We start from the raw sequence: 24683 nt of genomic DNA, 5'->3' as shown, positions 1-24683 counted from the left end.
CGCTGAGCATGGCATGTAGTCCTGATGACTGACCTACCTGGGTAGCCATGACGGGAAGCCTCAGCTGAAACCCCTGGCCCACTGGAGTCCATCAGTTTGGGAACTGCCAGTGTCATTCTCCAGACCTGGCCTTGGGGACCACAGCACAAACCCCCATCCTATCCCACTCTTGCTTTCTGCAAATTTTCAACACCCAACATAAAGTAATAGCTATTGAGTGCTTACTATGGCCTAGATGCTATTCTAATCAAATTCTCATTTACATTCTCATTTAAACTTTAGTACTTTATGAAAAATCATTTATGTAAAATGATTATCCTCATTTTACAAATAAGTAAACTGAGGTTTGGAGAGATTCAGTGAGCAGCCACACTCAAATTTTCTCATCCCAAGCCCTGTGCTCATTCCTTTATGTCATGATTGTAACAACTTCCAATCATTGTAGGTATTTTCCTGGAAGAATATGAAAGATAAAAATCTGTTAAATATGCCTTTTTAAAGAAAAGAGTTTACCATGCCAGCATGAATTTTGGTGCGTATCTTTTTAATGACAATTTGGGATGTCCATCTTCTAATAGAAGCAAAGTTGCTTAGATTCACCTAGGAATTCTCCTCCTGCTACAGTTATCTGTTATTTAGGCAAGAGAATTAATCTTTCATTACTCATGGCATTTTACTTTATTTCAGGAAAAGAAGAACTGTTCCTCATTACTTCTAGTTAGAAGCTCACATTTCCATTCTCTCAGTACTGAAATGATTAAAGAAAGGGCCTCCAGGTGTTGTTAATGCTGCCTGCTGTTGTGTTCACAGGTGAACTCTGGCCTAAGAGCCAAGATGGGATCTGCTTTTGCAAGGTCCAAGTGTGCAGGAGGATGAACTGCCTATCCTTTTTTTAGAGGCTCCCAATAAGGAATGACAGCTTTTACTTGACTAGATTGAACCCTACTTAAGTTTCTCAAGTTCTAATACTTGTCCAATTCTAAACAATTTTAAACAAGCTCTATTGTTCTCATTTTTAAATAAGGAAATGGTGTTAAGATCTTATATAAAGAGGCTTCATTGTGACCAGGTTTAGCTACTAATGGCCTATTATAAAGGTTGAGATATTTAGAAGAATGAGCTGAAGTCACAAGTGTAAGGAGAATAGCAAGGACCTCATTTTGCTCCTCACTTAAGAGCGTAGACCAGCAATGTTGCTCCTCTCTCTCCCCTCTGGAAAGAGAACTCAGAAGGTGAGGCTCCTAGTGCTGAAGAACAACACACAGGGCAGGCTTTAAAACTGGACTGAATCAAAGTCCTCACTTAAGGGAAATTATTTGGCTCCTAAAATAATTCTCCTGTATAAATAAACAACCCTATTTTTTGTTGTGTTTCTGAATTCTAGAACTGGATATAACTATTGATGTTCAGTTAGCTTGGGGTTTCAAAGACATTTGATATACAAGTTATTTATATACCTAAGAAGGACTTTTATTTATTTACGAGAAATAGAATGGCTTTAAAATATATATTCAGGGCTTACAGAAAATTTTAGATAAATCTGGAAAGTTGTAGAGCAATAAAGAGTATCAGATATAAAATTGAAACCCTTATCCCTTTGATTTCCCTTCTTCCTCAGAGATGATCATTCCACTGAATTTGGTGTTTATTATTCTCATATATGTTTTTGTTTTTACGAAATGTACGTGTATCACTAGTATGTAGATTTGCCATGCGTGTATTTAAACTTCATAGAAATGATAAAATACGATTTCTTTTATTCAGTCTACTTTTCACTATATATTTTGCTTTTGGGAATTGCCTATGTTCATATCAGTCTAGTTATGAATTTTCACAGATGTAGAGTGTTCCTTTCTAAAAACAAACTATATTTTGTTTATTTGTAGGTATTTATGTTATTTCTGATTAACCACTAGCAAGTAATAAAAACACTGCAACATATAGAATTCTTTACCATACATGTCTGTCTTCTTTATGCACACAAAAGTTACTTTCTAGATAAACCTAGAAGTGGAATTGCTAGGTTTTAGGATATATACATCTTCAAATGCATTAAGTGTTTTTTTCAAAATGATTATATTAATTTAGACTTCTAGAAGCAGTGTATGAGAGTTATTCTGTGCCAATGGGTTAGTCTCATCAGCCATTAATTTTTGTCAATTTTTAATCTGATAGGTGTGAAACAGTATATCACTGTGGGTTTTGCTTGCATTCCTTTTCCCTGATTTCTAGTGAAGATGAGCATCACTCATATATGTATTTGGCCATTTAACTTTCTTCAGTGAAATGCTCATTACCCTTTGCCCATTTTCCTCTGGGTAGTTTGTCTTTTGCTTACTAATTTGAAGGGGTTCTTTTTGTATAATGTATACTAATCCTTTGTAGTTTATATATGTTACAAGTAGTTTCTCCCAGGTTATTGCTCTTCTTTACTCTTATGTAGTCTTTCAATGTGCACAAATTTTAAATTTTAATATATGCAGATTTATCAAATATTTCCTTTTGGTTACTCTTTTGGTTTTGGTCTAAAAAAACTTCTGTATCTTGAGATCTGAATGTTGTAAAGTTTTGTATTTTACATTTTCACTTAAACTATCTAGAATTTATTTTATATTTGGTATGAGGTGGGACTAGCTGTATTATTATTATTATTATTATTATTATTATTATTATTTTTTGAGATGGAGTTTTGCTCTTGTTGCCCAGGCTAGAGTGCAATGGTGCGATCCTGTCTCACCACAACCTCCACCTCCCAGGTTCAAGTGATTCTCCTGCCTCAGCCTCCCAAGTAGCTGGGATTACATTTGTTAAACAGTCCATTACTTCCCCACTGATATGTAATAACACATTCGACATGAATCAGGATTCTGTCTGTGTATGAGTCTGTGTCATGGCTCACCGTCTCACTCCATTCATCCATGTTTTCATTCGTGCACCAAGACCACTTTCACGGGCAATCATTGTGGTTTCAGAATGGGCTTCATATCGAATGTGGCCAGTGCTCTGCTTTGTTCTTAGTCAAAATTGTCTTGGTTATCCTTAAAACCTCAGATCCTGTGTAAAAATTTTGGACTCAGCTTGTAAAATTTCATGAAAAATCATTTTGGGATATTGATTTGAAATTGTATTAATTGGAAAAAAGAAAAGAATTGGCATCTTGACTGCATTGATTTTTTCAATACATAAATGTGATATAGCCTTCTTTAGAGTCTTTTAATAAGATTTTATAAAGGTCTGTCATATTACTAGTTAAGTAGTTTGATAGTTAGCTTATGATTAACTTGGTAAATTTTTGCTGACATGTAAAAATGCAATTGCTATTTCTATGTTTTATATATAGAAGCTTTGCTAGACTCTTAATAAAATAACACAGGTTTTCTTGGATTATCTTTATAAGATGGTCAGATTATCTGTAAATAGTGGCATTGTATTTCTTTCCTTTCCTTATGCTTTTTACTTTTCTTAGTATTCTGGCTCGAACCACCAAAATAATGTCAAATATAAGCAATGATGGAAACATCCTTATATTATTTTTAACAGTAAACTGTTCTTAATATTTCAGCATTAAGAATGATACTGGCTGGGTATAGTGGCTCATGCCTGTAATCCCAGCACTTTGGGAGGCCAAGGCAGGATTGCTTGAGCCCAAGAGTTTGAGACCAGCCTGGGCAACATAGGCAAAACCCCGACTCTACAGAAAACACAAAAATTAAATGGGGCATGGTGGTGCATGCCTGTGGTCCCAGCTACTCAGGAGGCTGAGGTGGGAGGATCACTTAAGCCCAAGAGGTCAAGGATGCAGTGAGCCATGATCACTCCAACCTGAGTGACAATGAGACCCTGTCTCAAAAAAAAAAAAAAAAAAAAGGGAAAAGAAAAAAAGATACTTAACTCTAGTTTTTAAAATTTTCCTTGCCAAATACCCACTGTCAGATTAAGAAAGTTTCCTTCTGTTACTAAGTGTACTAAAAGGGGTTTTTAAAAAATAACAAATGGTTGTTGAATTTAAAGTTTTTTCTGCATTTGCAGAGGTAGCCATGGGTTTTCTCCAATAAACTATTAACGTGGTAAGTTATATTCATTGATACTATCATCTCAAATTACCCTTACATTCATTGGACAAACACAATGTGATTTTGTTTCAGATTTTTGTAGTGGTGTTCATAATTGCAAATAGTATAGAAGTTGCTCTCCTCACACTGTTCTTATCTGGCTTTAGTGTCAGAGTGATATGAATCATGTAAAATGGGTTGTGGAGTTTTTTTTTTTTTCTTTGTGTTTTCTGGAACTTTCCATATGTCTAACTTGAACTCTTCCTTCAGTGCTAGAAATCACATTAAACATCTGACTCTCATGGATTTTTTTCATGGGTGTGAATATATTTGTAATTAATTAACTCAATTTCTTTTGTTAGGTTAACAGAGCTATTCAAGATTTCTATTTCTTCCTCAGTCAGATTTGGTAAATTATATGTTTTTAGAAAATCATCCGTTTCTTTGATTTTCAAGTGTATGATAAAATTTCCCCTTATTTTTGTAATGTGTTTTGGTCACTGTATCTATAATTGTATTTATCTGTCATTCCTGAATATGCTCATTTGTGGCCCTTTTTCTCAAACAATTTTGATAGAACTTGTCTATTAGGTTTTTCACAATTATAAACCAACTTTTAGTTTTGTTGATTTTGTCTATATACCTTTGTTTTCCTTTTCATTAGTCTTTGCTCTTTATTTTTTTCTTTTATCTTCTTTGAATTTATTCTACTGTTGCCTTTCCAATTGTTGAGCTGATCGCTCATTAATTTTCACTCTTTCTTTTCTTCAAATATAAATACTTAAGAATAAATTTCCTTCTAAATACTACTTTAGAAGTATTCTACAAAACTTCATATTTAACTTTTTCATTATGGCACCCTTTAAATGTATTCTAATTGTCTGTGTTTTATTTTTTTGACCTAAGTTATTAGACATGTTTTAGTTTTTCCAATTATATGGATTTTTTTCAAATGTATCTCCTTGTTATTTATTTTTCAATTCAGTTGCATTATGATCAGGAAGGTAGCTCGTGTGAAACCAGTTTGTGGCGTTCATTCTTGAGCTTCGTGGCAGAATTGATTGTCAATTTTTGAGTAGTCCTTATATATTTGAAAGAATATGTTTTCTCCAGTTTGGGCACCAGGTTATATAGATGTTAATCTATTAGATAAAACTTAATAATTGGGTTAAATGAATCTATTATATACATAACAATTTTATCAATTACTGTGCAAGAGGTATTACAAACCTCTTTACTCTGTTGATTAGATTTGGCTGGATACAAACAGGGAAAAATTCCCACAAAATAATAATAGCTTACAAAAGTTAGAAGTTGGTCTGAACTTCTTTTCTGAGAAAGATAAATAAACTCTATCTATGCCTTAGTGTCCAGAGATGATGAAAATAATTCCATAGTGAGCCTGGACTGTAGAATTTGGTTACTCCTTCCCTGTAGCTATCAGGGATTGTGGTTTCTTCCCTCCATGTTCCCTGCCACCTATGACTGATAGCCACAGGTGACTCACCTTTTCTAGGAAGAACATTTGTGGGACTCATGGCAGTCTGTGTATTATGAGAGTCATATCTTTCTCCTGCACTGAGACCTGTGTTCCCCACCTTGCAGGTATATTTTTCACTGAATCCAGGTAGGATTTTATCCACGCTATATCCTTGGATAAATAAATTGGCAAAATATATTTCATAAATATTTCTCTCTTTGTTTTTGAGGTTTTTTCCCATAAGTGAAGTCCCCAGTTGTCCATAACAGATTTTATTCTCCAGCGATCCATCAGACTCCTTTACATAGCTAACCCCTTTCCTTATATGTCATACAGTCTACTTGATTTTATCTTCTCCCACTCATTCTCTGATTTAACATTTCCTGTAATACTCACCCTGTGGTTTCTGTCTGAGGCCTTCACACACATTTTCAGTAAACAGTCCAGACTGTTTGTGTGATGTTACTAATACCACTGCCTGTCCTTTGACCATGCTGAGTCCTTGGATGCTTCTTAACATACAATGTCATAGAATGAAATTTCCTTAATTCTATTCACATTTCAGCCAATTGCAAGTTTTTTTGTCCTCATCTGTCATCTCATTGCCTTGTTCAATTATTCTAAAGAAGTGTATTGTGAAATTGATATACAGTAAAATATTTTTAGTGCATGTGTAATAGAAAATAGTTTTCTAAAATCACTTTTTAAAAAATCTTAGATTTGGTGGTACATGTGCTGGTTTGTTAATCGGTGTCTTTCATGATGCTGAGGTTTAAGCTTCTAATGATCCCGTTACCCAAATAATGAATGTATTACCTGATAGCTGGTTAGAAAATAGTTTTAGATTGAAAGCTGGTTCTAACTTATCTACGTCTGAACATAGACCAACCATAAAATGTATGTAGAATGTATATACATTCCTGGAATACTTCTATGATACCCATTTTTGAGAGCTGCTTACATGTCAAGCATGTTGCTTGGTATTTTCTGTCTGTTACCACCTTTTTTCCTACTAGCACATTCGCAGCATATTGCTTTTCCCCATCTACACACAAAAATCATGAAACAAGAAGACTCGAGGCATTCAGTGATTTCCCCCAAGCACTGCCTAGGTACCAGCAGACCCTCAGTTCTAACCAAGGTCTGACTGATGCTTACTTCAGTACTTTTAATCAAAGGCCAAGCAACTGAAACATTAACTCATTGTATCTGCAGGTCATCACCGAGTGGTCTTCTCACATCATCCTTCAGGCAGCACCAAGAGTCACTGGCAGCTGAGAGAGAGAGGCGGCGGCAGGAGAGAGAAGAAAGGTTGCAGAGAATAGAGCGGGAAGAAAGAAACAAATTCAGGTAAGAAGGATCTTAAGATTTTTTTTAAATAATGAGTTAAAAATTAAAGCACGTGACTTTACAGCTGTATACATTTACTATTGGTATTAAAGGAAGTAATGAAAGTTCTGTCTGTATTTTTAAGGAAGAGAAAGACATACCTGAAATAGGCTGGATCTGGTTTGTTATGGCCTTTGTTTCTCTAACCATATGGCAGGAAGTACAGTCAGCCAAATACAATTAGGAACTCATGTATTCTTGAGTCCTTCATTGTCTGCAGTGGTCCTATCCAGGCCTTCCCGATGACAGAGAGCCTAATTATCTTAACTTAATTTGCCATCTCTTCCTAATGGTCCTCATGTTTTATTCATGCTCCATCAATGCCCAAAAGGAAATACTTTTCCCACTTTCTGGTTCGCCTTTTGATCCCTGTAACAATCATCAATATATTTTTTTAAACAATAATATCTTGCTATGTGGGGGGAAAAGTCATTGTGTTGATTACTCTCAGCCCATTTCCCCCTGATCTCCTGGTCTCTGTACAGCTCCAAGGATGTGTTCCCGGATATAGCTCATTCCAGGTGCCATCTCTTGGCCTGGCTGTCCCCACCGATCCCAGTGTGCCTTGGCTTCTCCTTCAGCCAGTCCACCTGTTCTCCACATTCTCCAGGTCATCCTCCTTCACACCCATCCCCTGGGCTTAATGCTGTGCTGTGCTTTATGGAATGAAAAACAGTTGCTATGTCTCTCCTTACATATTACTTCCTTCTACTCTTCCTTATCTCCTTTTTCCATTTTTCCCATTTCTTCCCCACCTCCTCCTCCTATACGTTCTCTTCCTTCTTAATCCTTCCAAGTCATTTCTATAGCTTCTACATTCTTTCCTTTCATTTATCTCCCCGTCTCTACCTCCTGTTTCCTTAGCTCAGTTTCTTTTTCAAACAATATTACCATCAATTATTCCCCATTAAATCTACAAGGAATATAAGGCATTGTCAATGAAGATTTAGAGATTTAATAATATGTGTTTTTTGTTTGTTTGTTTGTTTTTGTTTTGTTTTGTTTTGTTTTGTTTGAGACAGAGTCTCACTTTGTTGCCCAGGTGGAGTGCAGTGGTGCGATCTTGGCTCCCAGCAACCTCTGCCTCCCGGGTTCAAGTGATTCTTCTGCCTTAGCCTCCCAAGTAGCTGGGATTACAGGCCACAGCACCACGCCCAGCTAATTTTTGTAATTTTAGTAGAGATGGGGTTTTACCGTGATGGCCAGACTGTTAAACTCCTGACCTCAAGTGATCTGCCTGCCTTAGCATCCCAAAGTGCTGGGATTGTAGGCATGAGCCACCATGCTCGGCCAATAACTTGTGCTTTTTTGAAGCCAAGAAGTGTATGTGTAATTGTAAAAATGATCAAAATATGAGCAGAGTTGTGAAGTTGCTTAAGTATAAGTCACTACTTCATGAAAACAAATGCCAAGTCTGTGAAATGCTAATCCTCATTTTTCTAAGACTGGGTGAATGGGCTGCATGAAGTAAACCAACATCATTTCCCTTCAAGATTGTGTAGCACACCCTGAGCTGTTACATTTCTACCAAATGATATGTGGAAATGCCAGTTCTGTATGCACCATTTTTCATGAGGGTAGTTCTGGAAGTTGTCACTTTTAGAAAGACCAGTTCTTTAAATCTCTGGAACAGGTTAAATGTTTCCTGATTTATGGTTTTCTGGGAGATTTGCATATTTTACCACCAAATAGCAGCAGAGAATCTGAGTGAAATACATGGAAAATTCAGAGATTAGCTTACATCCAAAGTTTTTTATTGAAAACCTCTTGAAACAGGGTGCTGGTTCTGGGGAAAATGGAATTCGTTCACTCCATCCTGTCTCTCCTTCTGCATTGCTGAATGCAATCATAAACCATGGAGAGAATGTGTGGAGCTCTGAAAACTCTGAAATGTAAAAGAGAGCAGGTGAATTAGGAAGGGAGAGTAAAATTAAGTTTTACAAAACCAGTGAGAATTTACCATTTTTTGCCTTCAATATTACTTGGCATGTACTCAAAGGCACCCAAACCTAGAAGTGTATGCCAAATCTGGACCAAAAGAGCCCCAGAAGAAGTCCTCTTTTTCCAGACCGAGGCACAGCAAAGGGAATTTCTAAAGATAAAAGTGTAGAGAATTCCTCTTATTTCTTTATCTCCTACTGTAGCCTCCCAAGCAATATTGCTACAGAAGCACAGCAATGGCAGCAGTGTCCAGGCAGGTGCCTGAAATGGGAGGGGAACTCTTGCTCTGACCATAAGAGCTACAACCCCATGATCACTAGGCGTATCACTTTGCTCTCCTCCTGCTGTATTGTCCTGGATGCAGATGCAGTTACCAAAAGTATGTGGCAGGACGGGGAAAATAAAGCCCAAGCCTTCTGTCTGGAGGACCATAAAAGGAAACCCAAGGAGCCAGAAGGTGTTAGTTAGGAAAGCCACAGAGAGCAAGGACATCAAGAGAGCACTCCTGAATGCATGTCTGATTTGTGCACATGTGGCTTCAAACCTACACGGCATGCCATAGCCTTTAAGAACTAAGTACAGAGTGGGAGTGGGTGACCACCCAGATCCCAGAAAACTGAATTAATATTGGAACCAATGTCTGAAGGCAGGTTACAACTTGCAGACTGAACTTGACCTGGTTGATTACCTGCTAATACAAAATAAAACAAAAATCAAGATTCTTTGTAGAATTTAAATAAGACCCCAAATCTCATTACAAAATAAGTAAAATGTACAGAATACAATCCAAATAACTTATCATAAAAATAATTAGGAAAATGTTAACTCGAAGGAAAAAGAGAATTAAAAGGTGGCTAACCACAAAGGACATAGATATTATACATTTAAAGATTTTAAAGTAGCTATTATAAATATGCTTTAAGAAGTAAGGGCAAATACTCTTGAAACAATGAAAAGATGTCTCTGTAAAAAAAAAAAAAATAAAGGATATAAAGATCCAAATATAATACAGGAAAATTAAAATAGAAAATTTGTCAGATGGGCCAAATATAATTGCTATGAGAGAAGAAAGTGAACTCATTGCTATGAGTGAAACTGAAGATAGAACAACAGAAATTTTCCTCCTGAAAACTAAGCAAAACAAACAAAAATTGAAAGAAAAATGAACAAAGCCATAGGGACCTGCATAATAACATCAAAATGGTCTAGCATTCCTATCAGCAGAGTCCCAGAAGTATAGGAGAATAGGACAAGAGTGCATTGGCTTTTTTTGTTTCTTTCTTTCTTGAGACAGGGTGTCACTCTTTTGCCAAGGCTGGAGTGCAGTGTCACGATCTTGGCTTACTGCAGCCTCGACCTCCCAGGCTCAGGTGATCCTCCTACCTCAGCCTCCCAAGTAGCTGGGACTACAGGCATGTGCCTGGGACTACTGGCTAATTTTTGTATTTTTTTTTATAGAGATGGGGTTTCGCTGTGTTGCTCAGGCTGGTTTTGAACTCTTGGGCTCAAGTGATCCTCAGCCTCTTAAAGTGCTAGACTTATAGGCATGAGCCATTGCACCTGGCCATGCATTATAATATATATTCAGAATTATGTTATTCATATGTGTATGTTGGCAGAGTAAGAGTTAGGCCTAGGCAGGTTGTCGTCAGAGGCCATGCTCGTAACTGTTAACCATTTGCTCTTGATTTCTAGTGATTCTAACTTGTCATTTAAAAACACAGAGAGACCTTGGCAAAATGGCCCTCATCCAGTAACGACTGCTAATCAAGGACAGACCATAGGCAACTATTAATTGTGGTGACTGCAGTTCCATATTTCTCAGGATGTGAATGGAAAGAAATTCAAAAAATATATAGGAAAAGCTTTCTAAAGTAGTCCCCGAGATTACCCAAATGGCTGACCTTTTATCAGCCATTTCATTGATTTAAATTGTTTATGCTCCTGGTACTTTTTGTAAAACATCTGAAAGTTGTTCTTTATTGTCATTTTTGTTGAATATGGTCTTAAGCCTTCTGAGTTATAGGAAATTTTAGTTCTAGTGTGGAAAGTGATGAGGTTGGATGTTTATAAATGATGACAAATCTGAGTCCTTGTTGCATTTTTCTCCCGGTCCTATACTGCTGTAGTCTAACTTACTGTCCCTTTATATCCAGTTACCAGTACACCAAGAAATAGAATATTTAAACTATATTGTGAGGTCCAGTGTTGAAAACCATGATGTTAGGATTCTTCAAGAAAGTAAACAGTCCAGTGAGAGATGACTAACCACATAGTCTTAAACTTAGATTCAATTTGGAACCTAACCAGCAGGAACAGAAAAACAAAACATTAAAATTAATCAGATTTGGGCATCTGTGGGTACAGACAAAAGAGAAGGAACGAAGGAGGAGCTTCAGTGATCCCACAATAGAAACTGAGAGTGTAATGGATGAGGAGAAGGAATCCTGGGTTGTCACTGTGGATGAGAGTGTGGCGATTCCTCAAAGACCTAGAACCAGAAATACCATTTGACCCAGCAATCTGATTACTGTGTATGTACCCAAAGGAATATAAATCATTCTATCATAAAGACATATGCACACGTATGTTCATTACAGCACTATTCACAATAGTAAAGACATGGAGTCAACCCAAATGCCCATCAGTTGATAGACTGGATAAAGAAAATGTGGTACATATACACCATGGAATGCTATGCAGCCATAGAATGGAATGAGATCACGTCCTTCACAGGGACATGGATGGCACTGGAAGCCATCATTCTCAGCAAACTAATGCAGGAACAGAAAACCAAACACCACATGTTCTCACTCGTAAGTGGGAGCTGAACAATGAGAACACATGGACATAGGGAGGGGAAAAACACAGACTGGGGCCTGTCAGTAGGGGGATGGGGGAGGGAGAGCATCAGGATAAGTAGCTAAGGCATGCTGGGCTTAATACTTAGGTGATGGGTTGCTAAGTGCAGCAAACCACCCTGGCACACATTTACCTATGTAACAGACCTGCACACCCCACATGTATCCCAGAAATTAAAAAAAAAACAAAAAACTCCTGGATTGTGGAAGGAATATTCAGTTCATGGAGTGCAGCATAAAATGACCAAGGCATTTAGATTTAATTTTTAAGATGGCTGTAATGGAGCTACCAGAGCTCAACTGGATGCTAATCACCTAGAAAAGCTATTGCTTGCTTGTTATTGCCATATTTTAGTTTTGGATTTTTAAAAAACTTCTCTTTCCTCAGATGCTTGCATTCTTTCCAACAAGTAATTAGTAGGGTTTCTGGGTGAATCCAATAATCCTATGTTTTCTGCAATCCCTGTGATTGTATTGAAAATCAATTGTATTTAATAATTTGGGAGTACAGCCTTTAAAGTTTTAAAAATTTAGCTACAACTATTTTACATTTCTGAGGCAGTGGCGGTCTTTCATGATATACTGTTTATAATTTATTGGTAATTATCTGAGCATCTAATTCTGTTATTTTCTTTTCCTGTTTATTTGTTCTACATATTTCCATTAGCCGAGATTATTTAGACAAAAGAGAGGAGCAAAGGCAAGCAAGAGAAGAAAGGTTTGTGTATTTCTTCTTTCCCATTGTAACAAATTGCATGTGACTTTGCACTGTTAACCTAGCATGCAGAGAGAGTGTTGATTAAAATATAACTGTTTCACTTAAAACCTTGCATAGCTGACATTTTGCAGAACAGAGTGTACTAGTTACCTAAATTTTCCAATAAAAGTTTGGATTTGTCATTTGGTGCCAGCATGGTTAAGTGTGTCTGTTCCTTCAAAATTCTCCTTCAAATGAGCACATTAATGTTAGCGTAATTGATATAGGGCGTATATTTGAAATACCCTGCACCACTGCTACTAAGCCCAGAGTAGGTGTTCCTACTACGTGCTTTCATGTCACATGATCAGCACTCCTTCAACAAATATTTTAGTATACACACTGTGCCAGGCAGTGGCTGGGGGCACTAAATATACCTGAGACTCTTTCTGGGTGTGCCTGGTCACTTACCTGTCTCCCTACTGAACTGTACTCAGCTCCTCAATGGCAGGGACAATGCCTGGATTTCCTTTATTTCCCCAGTACCCACCACAGTGCTTGGCATGTAGTTGGGACTTAGGAATAATATATGGAATCAGTAAATGAGTAAATGAACCAACAACTTTATTTAAAATATTCAAGCTGTAAGGTACTTTCTTTTTTCATTTTAAAAACTACTTTATTTATGATACAAATCTTTGTGGTTTGTGATGCTAACCAGCAAAGGCATGAATACATTTTTAAATTTCTGTCCACAGAATAGTTATATGCAATTTTGTAAGAAAAACATATATGAGATACATTACTTTATAAGATTAAGAAGTATGTTATTAAAATGTTGCTGTAATATTCAAACCAGCCTAGGTCATATAAAGGAACAGCTCAAAACTCTGGTGTTGATCAGTAGTATATTTCAATGGCAACATGCTTCGAATCTCAATAAAAGATACAAAGATGTTCAGTGTCTAATAAATGCAGATAAACAGTGGAAACTGGTTTTACAAGTAGACTGGCAAAAGGCAAGTTTTTACCCCCAGCTCTTTACAGCCTGCAGTTGTCCCCTCTACCACCAGGTGGGGTGACTGCATGGAGAGATGGAAAGGCTGATTTTACACTTTCTATGCTGGAACCAGCTGGGGACCTAACAGTTTCTGGACTGGGCCAATAAGAAGTAGAGTTGTGCTAATTTTCTAAACACCACCTAAATACATCAGGACAGTCTGAGGTAGGCAAGAGTAGAGACTGCCTATATTCAATTTAAGAATTAGATGCTTAGATTAGCCTCTTAAATAAAATGATGGCATTGCTTTGATTCCAACATTCTATTTGATTATTATCATCCTAATAACCAGTTGTGGTGGCGAATCGAGAGTGAAAGATGCTGCTAAAGAAATGGGAAACTTATATTTCTCACTAGTACCTGTTTTTTACATCAGAGGACATCACATATACTTTCACTGAAAATGCTGTTGACTTCCTGCCCAGGCATGAGGAACTCAATTTTATTTTTCAGTTCTCCCCCCAGATTCTGTACTTCTTTGAGCTTTCAACAACTTGACTGTTAGGTTATGTCCACACAGACAAGGCTTGGCAGCTCCTGGGGAGATGGTTTAGGGGCTGTGTCTCTGAACTGGCTCAGGCTGACTTAAAAATTTCCCCAAACCACAGAAGTCCAGCTCTTTCTGGATATTATTTACTGCTCTTTTTTTCCAAACAAGCCTTCACTAATGTCTGGCAAACTTGTAAGAGGAGGTTGCTGCTTCTCCTGTCTCCTCTGGTTCTGCGCTTAGTCTGCTCCCAGGCTGCCCATCAGCCTGAACACAGGAGTGTGCTCTCCAGGCCCACTGTGGGATTCTTTCCTCAAAGACACCTCTCTGTTTACACAGAGGCCTGGGGAAGCAGCCATGAGGTTTCCTTTGGTTTGGCCCAGCCATTTTTCTTGTTTGTTTTCTTCTTGAATAACCTGGTGAAGATGGGAGGGGAAATAGACTTTCATCCCTGTTTCGAAAGCTGTTGAGAGTTCCTAGTAAGCCAGGAAAAAGTAAGATTTCCAAGTGTGATGGAATTTGGAAATGGAAACTAGTAGAGATCAGAGGTGGGAGGGAGAACAGAAATAAGGAAAAGTAGCTCTTCCAGATAGAGCGATGTGTGTTCGTCAAGTCCCACATCTCTTACCCTTAACGCAAGACTCGGAAAAAGACAGAGTCACAGCAGATGGTTTTTGAGATTTGTATCATGTAACTGTAACAAGATGACTGTCATCTTATTTTAAGGTGTAGTGACCATCTGGATACCTGTTACATTATTTCATATCATCTCACTCCATAATTTCAGACAAACTATGTTATTGGCAATGGTGCAGACCAGGACTAAATTTCTGTTGAGATGCTACTTCTCATCTTTTTAAGTATTAGAAGAAAGGCTTTATAGGATAATGATTGATTAAAATGACATTCACACATAATTTAAAGGAGAAAAAAGAAGTGTGTGTAGTAAGGAATGAGACCAGGCTGGGGGTGTGTTGGGGGGTAGCACAGGAGGATACTTCAGTGTGGGTTTGTTGGTCTGAGGGAGACAGCAGGGCATGGAGAGGAAAAGGTTTAGAGCAAACAGGGGCTATGGGAACAAAGTGCAAAGAAAAGGTTGGAACTGGGCTAGGGTTTTGGAAATTGTGCATGAAAATGATCAATGAAGCAGGAAGAAAGGATTCTGAGCCTTGCTTAGAAGGACTGAGAACAGGGCAGAAGTTAGAGGGAGCCAGATTTTAGCTTAATGTAAATGAGAATTTCCAAATAGAAGTGTGGCAGGAAAAGTCATCAGTAAGTAGGTCTAGGTTAATCTAAAGTCAAGCAGAGTTTCTGTAGGGCCCTGTGAAAAGAGACTGAGCCGCAATACCAGCCCTGCCGCTGAGTCCTGGTGGATGTTGGAGTTCATCCCAGTGGTTTATTTGTCTCTCTCTTCCACTGAACTGTGAGCTCTGTGAGGGTGGGATTTTTCCTTGTTTATTATTAAATCTTGAGTGCCCACTACAGTTCTTAGCACATGACAGTACTTGACAGATGTTCAATAAATAAATGGAAAGATGAGTGAAGAAACAAATGATCTAGGCGGAGGATAAACGGGAATGTTTGGATGAAGGCAGCAAAAGTAGGAAGTCTTTTCTTGGGGCTGTGGTTTGTGGATAGAAAGCCTGGTGCTTCCCACAGAGGAGGCTCCGTCGGTCTGTGGATTGAGTGTGACTTCGCGTGGCAGCAGGGATACGTGACAGTCATTGCATGGGCCGGTGGGTCCTCAGATCAAGTACTGTTGGGCCCCATAGCACTTACAGTCATTGTTTAGGAGAAGGTTATGACATAGGTCCAGCTTCCTCCCCAAGAACTGCTGGAGGTTCATGTAGGGCAGGAGGGGTCGCTAAGCTGTAACACCGTAAATGCCTGTGACATGGCCATCCCCGTGTACCAGCCCACCACCTTCACCACTCTGGCCACTGCGGATGAACACTGCTGATGCTTTTTCAGAAAGGTTTAGTGCTCTTGACCTCCATGCCTCTCTGTCCCTGCCGTGTAAAAAAAAATTTTAATTATGATCAAATGCACATCACATGAAATTGACCATCTTAACCATTTTAAATGTGTTTTTCAGTAGCATTAAGCGCATTCACATTGTTGTGTAACGAGTCTCTAGACTCTTCTCATTTTATACAACTGAACCTCTTTCTCCATGAAACCACAACTCACCATCCCTCTACCTCTGCTTCTACCATTTTTGTCTAACACATAAACATCATTTTTCAGGACAATTCAGATTAAACCTTTAACTCTTCCCATGTCTTATGGATCTTCAGTGATGGCATCTGTGAGGCCGAGGGGTGCACAGGAATAGCACTTGAGTCAAATCTATCCAGGCTCTGGGATGAGTGGCCCCTGGAGACTCCCAGAAAGTGGGTTAAACCCTTTGGCTGCCGGCAAGCTCCTGCCTACCTGGCTGCCCACAGGGAAGTGTGCGGAAGGCCAGGACCAGGAATGAGCCAGCAAAAATGAACACAGTAAGTGGGTTGTCCTCCTGGCTGGAAGCCTTTCACAGGGCTTCGTCACCACCACCCACCCCGGACTCATTTGATTTCTTGCCCTGGGATTCTGACCTCCTGAACTCCTGGATCTGTCCAGATTCTCTTATTTGCACTCATTTCTTGTCTGCCCCTTTATCCTGTTGCAGCAGTGTGGGAATACCTGTGCTCACAACTCCTCCTGGACTTAGGCATTCCTGGCCTTGAACTTGCCACCATCCCATTTAACACATACCTGCCGGAGGCCCTGCGTCTTATCCTTAAAACTGTTTTCTTTCAAGGTGGTTGTTACTTCCACAGCCAAGTGGCTTTTTCTTGCTGGCCTGAATTAAGTCCAGAAACATGTTCCTCTTGTTGCCTCTCTTATCCCTCAAGAGGTGGTGCTGTTGGCCAAGCTTCAAGTGTTTGTATCTACATATACACTCACTGCACACCTTTTATCAGAGATTCACCGTGAATGCAAGTTCATTCCCCACAAAAATGAAATGGGATGCATTCGCCCCCTCGGCATCCTGGGCTTCAGGTGGGCCTCTGCAGGTGGGGTGCCACTCTGCAGGCTTTTCCCTGCAGGCTCTGCCTGCTTTTCATCAACCCATAGCAAGGCACTGAGGGAAAGAACAAAGGATGGTAATCATCCTGTTCACGAAAATCCTATTATCTGCTTTTTGAAAACAGACGTACGTACACATGTGAAAAGATGACTAAATATGCCAGGCAGTAAATGCAAAATGCCATCTGAGCTGAAGGGACTACATATCCGACATGAGTTCAGAGGCAAGGCCAAGATCACTTTCACCTGTGGTGGTCAAGGCAGCCCTCCTGGAGGGAGATGCGCATGCAAGCATGGTCCGAAGGGTGGACTGCCTTTGGACTGGCAGAGAGAAGGGGTGAGGATTACAGACGGGGAAACCACACCCACCTTGAAGATGGGATGCAAAAAGTGCATGCTTTTTAACTGCATTGTTTTAAAATATTTTAAATATGTGCTCTGCTTTATCTGGGTAAATGAACAACACCCTGTCTAATGCCCATTGTGAGGAACTGAAGCAGTGAATTGGATAGATGCAAAGTGAGGGTCTTGAGTAAGGTGTTCCAAAGTTTAGTGGTGGGTAAGATAGTAAGTAACCTGCTACAGCTGAATGCATACATTTATTTCTGAAAAAGATAATGGTGAGTAAAATTAGCAGACATCTGGAAGAGGCACACATTTCAAAGTTATTTTGGTCTGATCTATAAAGTGCACTATGAGGAATATGATTGGTAGCTGGTCTTAATAAACAGTTAGTGGGTTCTGCCTGCCTGAAATGCAAAACAGATGTATCTTTGTTCTTTTAAACTGACTTTGATGAATAAACTATATGTGACGTCAGGTTCAAGCTATTGGATGTCTGATTCCTACTCAGAAATATTTTAGAATATAAAAAAAGTTTCCATGGTCAGCACTGAGAGAACAAAGTAAATTCCAGTTGTATTGCTGTTAGCATTGAAGCAGGTTCAGAAATTCAGAGAGGCAGGCCTTCATCCAAGCAACCCCGTTTGGTATTTGGGGGGCATTTTTTTTCTCTCTGCCACACCAAGCCACCCACCCATTTCACAGCTGTGAGCTCTGAGGGGTTTGATTTTCAGCCATCGCTCTTGTGGCTTTTTGATGGTGATTATTGCTGTTTTGCTTATTTACAAATGTTCCCTAAAAGAGCAAGATAGGATTCTGCAGCAGTGATCCAATATCTACGGGCTGTGTGATGCTGCCATTTCCCCCAATTTGCTTGGTTATGAGTGATGTGGGATTTTTAATCATTAGCATCTTGGCTTTGCTGGGTGTTTTTGGCAGGCTGACCCTCCAGCCAGCCCTGCACTGTGCTGTGTGCATCAGGAAACCGGCTCATTCTGCAGGTGTTTCATCCATAAACAAGCATCAGCCACGGGCTCCTCTTTCGTTTGACGGAAACCCTTTGGAATTTAACTTTCAGATACAAATACTTGGAACAGTTGGCAGCTGAGGAACACGAGAAGGAGCTGAGAAGCCGGAGTGTGAGCCGGGGCAGAGCCGACCTCTCCTTGGACCTGACCTCGCCGGCAGCCCCAGCCTGCCCGGCTCCTCTGAGCCATAGCCCCTCATCTTTAGACTCTCAAGAGGCTCTCACAGTGTCTCTCTCCTCCCCAGGAACCCCTCACCATCCCCAAGGTGAGTACAGGGAGAGTAGAGGGAAAATGAACGGGTTAACATCAGATGGGCTTCCTTGGGGGCAGTAGTGATGATTTCAACCTGCAGACTAATATTGAGACAGCAACTATGGGTACACTTTGTTGATGGGGGCTGGGGGTGGTGGTGACTGCAACTGCGTGGTCACTAACAAACTAGACATCTTCAGAGTCTCAAAGTAAAATGATTCATCAAAGTTGTCAATGTATGGCCGTGGAAAAAGGAGAATATGGAAAATAAGCTTTACTTTGACATTTAATCTTAAACACTGGGATATTCATTTAATACTTTATCATTTGGAGATGTGGGTCTGCCCAATCAAGCGACCACATTTGAATGTTCTTACCCGAGGAACTGTTAGTCTGGTTTAAATTAAACTGAAGGAGAATAAAATTAATTACAGCAAGCAAAGAAAAATGTAGACCTAGTGAAAATAGAAGGTAATATTCTTTAGGAAAATAATTCAAATTGTAAAAATTACTGGTACACGGTTGGGTGTGGGTGTGTGGGTGTGTGTGTACGTGCTTATGTACGGACAGGCAAGCTCTCCCAGGAGATACTCTTGTCTTTGCTTTATTTGGAGAGGCACGATGATATTGTACACTGCAGCCTTGAGCATCAGCTGTTTTCCTGCCTGCTCTGCACACTGTGGGACCGTTTTCTTTCACATTAACACAGGGACGGTTCGCAGGCACCAGCGTTTACACAGTGTGTGTTGATTAACCCTACTGCTAGCACTGTTTGGTTTAGTCAAGTGTTATGGCTTAGAGCCTGATGTAGACTTAGCCAATTGAAGACAGCAGAGGCTTTTAATTCTAGGAGAGTTGACTAAATATGGCGTAAAGTTTAATTTAAGCAAGGCCAGACTCCATGACCTTAGCAGAACTGGATATAGCAGAACGATATTGTCTGTCCAATTCTTTGCTGGCTCTCCTAGCCTTGGCTCATTCTGCTGGACCGGGTTGGCTCCTCCACAGCTTCCCATGATGTCCCGTTACTCCTGATCCCTGAGCCATGGAAGATTGTCCCAGGCAGATGGCTCAGTCATGGATGAGTAATGTCGGTCTTAAAATATTGAGACGCTGAGAGTCAAGACAACAGACTGTCCTATAACCGCCGTGTATTTTCCAAACCCTGCCTCATATCATTGCTATATATACATTGTGGTATTTCTAGAGGCAATATGAGAGATACCCTCCTGCAGAGTTGTGGTTCAGCACTTTATCCTGGGACTTTTAACTAAAAGTTGTACCTCCAGTCGTTTACAGAATGATTGTCTAAACTGTGAAGTATAGAACAGCCCCGAGCTGAGAGGGAATTGTCAGTATCTGTAAATGTCATTTGTCCTCATATTTTTAATCTCCTTGATGTTTGTGGCAAAAGACAATTTCTTAAGTGTTTGATTGAATTACAGTTTAACTCGAGACCATTCTAGCCAATGCAAAAGAATATTTCAGCTTCAGTAAGAATACAGAAAATAGTCATTGTGTGTGTGTATATGTGTAGTATGCATTTGGGGAAAATAACTTATGTCAGTGTGCTTTCAAAAGAATATTTGCAGCTGGGTGTGGTGGCTCATGCCTGTAATCCCAGCACTTTGGGAGGCCAAGATGGGTGGATCACCTGAATTTGGGTGTTTGAGACCAGCCTGACCAACATGGAGAAAACTGGTCTCTACTAAAAAAAAAAAAACAAAAAAATTTGCCAGGCTTGGTGGCCCATGCCTGTAATCCCAGTTACTTAGAGGCTGACAGGAGAATCGCTTGAACCCGGGAGGTGGAGGTTGCAGTGAGCCAAGATGGTGCCATTGCACTCCAGCCTGGGTGACAGAGCGAGACATCATCTCAAAAATAAATAAATAATAAATAAATAACATTTGCAAGTGTTATTTTCTCTTCAGAGAAGGGATTAATAGAGACTGAGAGAATGTTTGACCAGAATTACACAATAAATGATAACTGCTTCTCAAAGAGGAATACCGGGCTTGAATCTGCACATAATCAAGAATTCATAAACTAGCATCATTTGATGTTGTTTGCTTTTTTTTCTGGAAAAACATCAAAAGTACTGGCTCCTGTGAGATCTATAAGAGCTGTCCATTGTATGTTAAGTAATCAGGATCCAAATCAGCAAGAACACACAGTCTTCCTTTTCCTGATACGTAATTGATTTATAAAATTGGAAATCGCAAGTGTATGAAAAGATGGTGGTCTCAGAAAGAACCACAGAGGTTTCCTTTTGCTTTGTAGACATTTGCCCTTATGACAGAAATGCAAAGTTGGTATAACCGAGTTGTTCTCAGCCTAGTTTATTCTTTGAAGCATTCTGTTAGCATCCAAATAATAGTATATTCTTTTTACCAAGTCCCATTTTCAAATGTCCAAAAGTAACCTTTTGCTTATCCCTAGTATTTCCAGTATCCCAACATCTGGAGGAAGAATCAAAAATATAATCACACATCCAGATGTTGGTCCTGCACCAACACCTGGCGTGATGTCCAAACGTGCCAGGGATTGCCTTGCCTTTTCACTCTTTACCCTTGTGGGATCATGCAATCGTAATATGCTTTACATTTTGGTAGTGCTCTGTCCCTTTTTCTCAAACGTATCTGGGTAGGTAGGGGAGATGTTATTATCCACGTTTTACTGAGGCCCAAATAGATGGAAAGCTGTGCTTCAGACCATCCTGGCACAGTGCTGGGAGTGTAATTAGTGTTCTGATGCCCATCTCAGCCATTTGTCATGGAGTCATGGCTCGACCATGTTTGCACTGCTGTTCATATTAATGCCACACCATCCCTTTGCTAACCTTCTCACCAATATCTGCAAAAATTGCAGCCTACATTTCAGAATTATGTTTACAAGAAAAGGAAAAACTAATATTTGTTATTGACTTTTCTATGCCTCAGGAGTACAGGTCCCTTTATGGGTTCTTTCTTTTATAACTCCTGTTTCAGATTCTGAAGAACTTTCAAAAGAAGAAGATATGAAAACATTAAAAACTCCTTTTCCTTTTGTCTTACAAAACGTACTTTTTAAAAGGGAAAAGCTAGTGATAAATACTGGTAGCATGATATGCCATCTAGTGAGATCTCTCAGTCAAAAGCTTTCCCAACTAAATCTGCTATAACTTTTGTATGAATGATACCACTAACCCCCACCACAAAGTCAATATATACTTGAATTATTTTTCTGTCTGACCCTCTTGCGGCTTAGCAGATGTATGTCCCTATACTGCCTAGACTTGGTGATGATGGTCTAAGTATTTTCCTTTTTTCTAAAAGTACCAGCCCAAGGGAGGGAAAGGCATATATATATACATGTTCCCATTTGCACTGTGTTGGAATTAATGGAGGCAATCAGCCCAAAGTTTGGGCAAACATGGAAAGGCATCTCTTCATTTGTTGCTTTGATATCCTTTCCTTATTTTCACTGATCCCTGGGGGTAGACATCAGAATATCTACTTAGTAAGTTTATTTCCTATTAATTTTAGAAACTCATAGATGATTCTGAAAGCACCTAAGTGATTCTCATTATCAGAAAAGGTACAGTGTTCTTATTAGGATAGAGTTCTTCAACATAATTCTTGAGAAAGTTGCTCTGAGGATGAAAAATAGTAATAATAATCTGTGTACCCACAAGTAAAGTCAAGATAGCCAAGTAACCTCTTATCCCAATTTGTGTCAGATCCAGGTAACCTATTTCATGGAAACAGAGTACAGAGAAACTACTCATCTGAAAACCAGATGTTGATGGTGGTCCCTGGAAGGGTGTCCCAGGGTTGAGCTGCCTTCTCTGGAGAGCTAGAACTGTGCTCCCTCCTTGCTCCCTCTTGTACACGAGTCCCTCCTGAGGCCAGATGGAGATAAATGACATTTCCCAGTGGAAGGAAGCAGCTGTCAAGAATTTAGAAGTGGCTTTTACCCACTAACTTAGCCAGGAAAGCAAAATTGTGTCTACATTATTTTATTATGAGCTTGATACTCTCCATATTGCACACAGAGATAATACATCAGAGATGCATTTGAAAATCATGCCACACTGTATTATTTTTATTTATGTCAGGGAAAAATATGTTTGACAGTGATTTTTTTCTCTACCTGTAATTGGATTCCAGGGTATTTCCAAATGTCTGATTGTTTGGCCCTGGAGATATATATGGCCTATATGGCCATGGCCTACTCACCAGCAGCACTTACATAAATTATTGACAAAGGTTAACAATACTTCCTCTCACAGATCCAGGCATTTAAAGTATGGGTAAATATGGTGATTCCTGTAGCCTCCTGATCCTCAAACCTGGAAATAAAATTTAGACATAGAGTATCATGAAATGTTTAGTTTGTCTAAATGATTTTTCCTGTGGGCATCCATTTGTCATTTTTGGCTGTCATCATTATTAGCATTGACTGCCTTTGTCATCTTCGTTGTGTAAGATGTTTTGAGTCTCCTTCAGGTGTAGGCACTCTCTGAGGTTATCTAATCCACACAGCAGAAATCAGAAACATCTGGTGTCCTGTTTCCAACTGGCACGGTAGCAATGGAATATTGTCCATCATCAGCCTAACACTGCATGCTACTTCTCTTGCATAAACCTTTTGGATGCCTCCAGTTCAGTGTTTCATGAATTGGCAGGAAACTAGATTCCTTGTGGTTCTTTGACTCAGGGCTACCCCCCTCCCTGCCTCACCTGACTGCTGCTACTTGATGCCATTTTGTCAACTGGACAAAATCTTTCATCAATTCTACCCAAGGCCGAGGCCCTACCTGCTACACCTGCTGTGGGCAGCCTTTGCAAATCATCAAGTTTTTCTGCCTTGCCATTTCTCAGTCTCTAAAAATTTCCCTTTTTCTCCTCATAGAAGTGAACTTTGTCTGCAGTGTATCTTCTTGCATCATATTTGGAAACATTAATCAGGATTGAATCCTTCTGAAGTAGACAAGGTATAAACCTTAAGTAAAGATAGGCATAGAATAGCACTGGGAAAGGTGGTAAAGAAGAGCATTATTTATAAGGCAAGAGGATAGCTTGAACCCAGGAGTTCAAGGCTACGGTGAGCTATGGTCTTGCCACAGCACTCCAGCCTGGGTAACAGAGCAAGACCCCAACTCCAAAAAAAAAAAAAAAAAAAAAAGAGAAGGGGAGGTGGATATTACCTGATCAAAATGATTATTTCCTAGGCAGCTATTAGGTGTCAAGAGCTGTGAAGGGACTGAAACATTACCCTAATTGTAAGCTAATATGCTGCCTTGCCACAATTCCGTGGATGCTGGCAGAAGACACAAAATTCCTGGGTCAGAGACAAAGGACTTCATTACTTCTAGTGATAGCAATAACCAGAGTATCAACATTTGTGCCATTTCCCCAAGCCCCAGTTCCCACAGGGTGATGTGAATAGGGCCCAGTAAAACCTGCAGGCACATTGTGGGGAAAGGAACCCTGAGCCTTGGGGACCTGAACTCTTTTATAATGGGCAGTAAACATGCCTTCCGTTTGTCCCAGAGGGAGACATTGTCTTTATTACAGGGGGCAGTAAACCAACTACATCTTTGCTCTAGAGAGACCCTATTTCTGTCTTCTAAGGCTCTTTGCTATGCACACATCCTTAGAAAGATAGTGCAGAAAAAAGGCTATCAGTGTCTTTGCTTGCAAGACTGAAGAAACATGGGAGAGCTGTAGAGAATTGTTTCCCAATATTAGATTATAATGGTTTTAAATCAACCTTTACTCTGAAATTTGTATCCTAAAGTCTGTTTAGTGTAAACAAAAAATTCAAGTTTTGAACAGCAATTAGCTTATTCTTATTTAACCAAAAAGTAAGTGCCTCGGGAGCTGCAAGACCCTGCCTTGAGCAGGCGCTTGGGATGAACAAGTTTGCTGCATCTGGAGACACTCACAGAGAATCTGGGTTGTTGGCTGGGTGAGACATCAGCGCCTTTCATCCCAGGTGGAAGCCTTGGATCAGTGCTTCCAGGTGCAGTCAGGAGGCTCCA

General features: G+C 39.6%; 1 protein-coding gene across 1 annotated transcript in view; it reads left to right on the top strand.

Annotated features, from left to right (window-relative positions):
- The window catches only part of FHOD3 (formin homology 2 domain containing 3), a 432873-nt gene that overhangs the window by 324976 nt on the left and 83214 nt on the right, over window positions 1-24683 (top strand). Inside the window, 3 exon segments of the mRNA XM_017873931.1 lie at window positions 6748-6882; window positions 12391-12441; window positions 18457-18671. Of these exon segments, the coding sequence (XP_017729420.1) occupies window positions 6748-6882; window positions 12391-12441; window positions 18457-18671 (401 nt within the window).

Source organism: Rhinopithecus bieti, unplaced genomic scaffold (genome assembly GCF_001698545.2).
Source record: "Rhinopithecus bieti isolate Rb0 unplaced genomic scaffold, ASM169854v2 scaffold_5260, whole genome shotgun sequence".
NCBI classification, from domain to species: Eukaryota; Metazoa; Chordata; class Mammalia; order Primates; family Cercopithecidae; genus Rhinopithecus; species Rhinopithecus bieti.
This window is presented reverse-complemented; position numbering and strand designations above follow the sequence as displayed.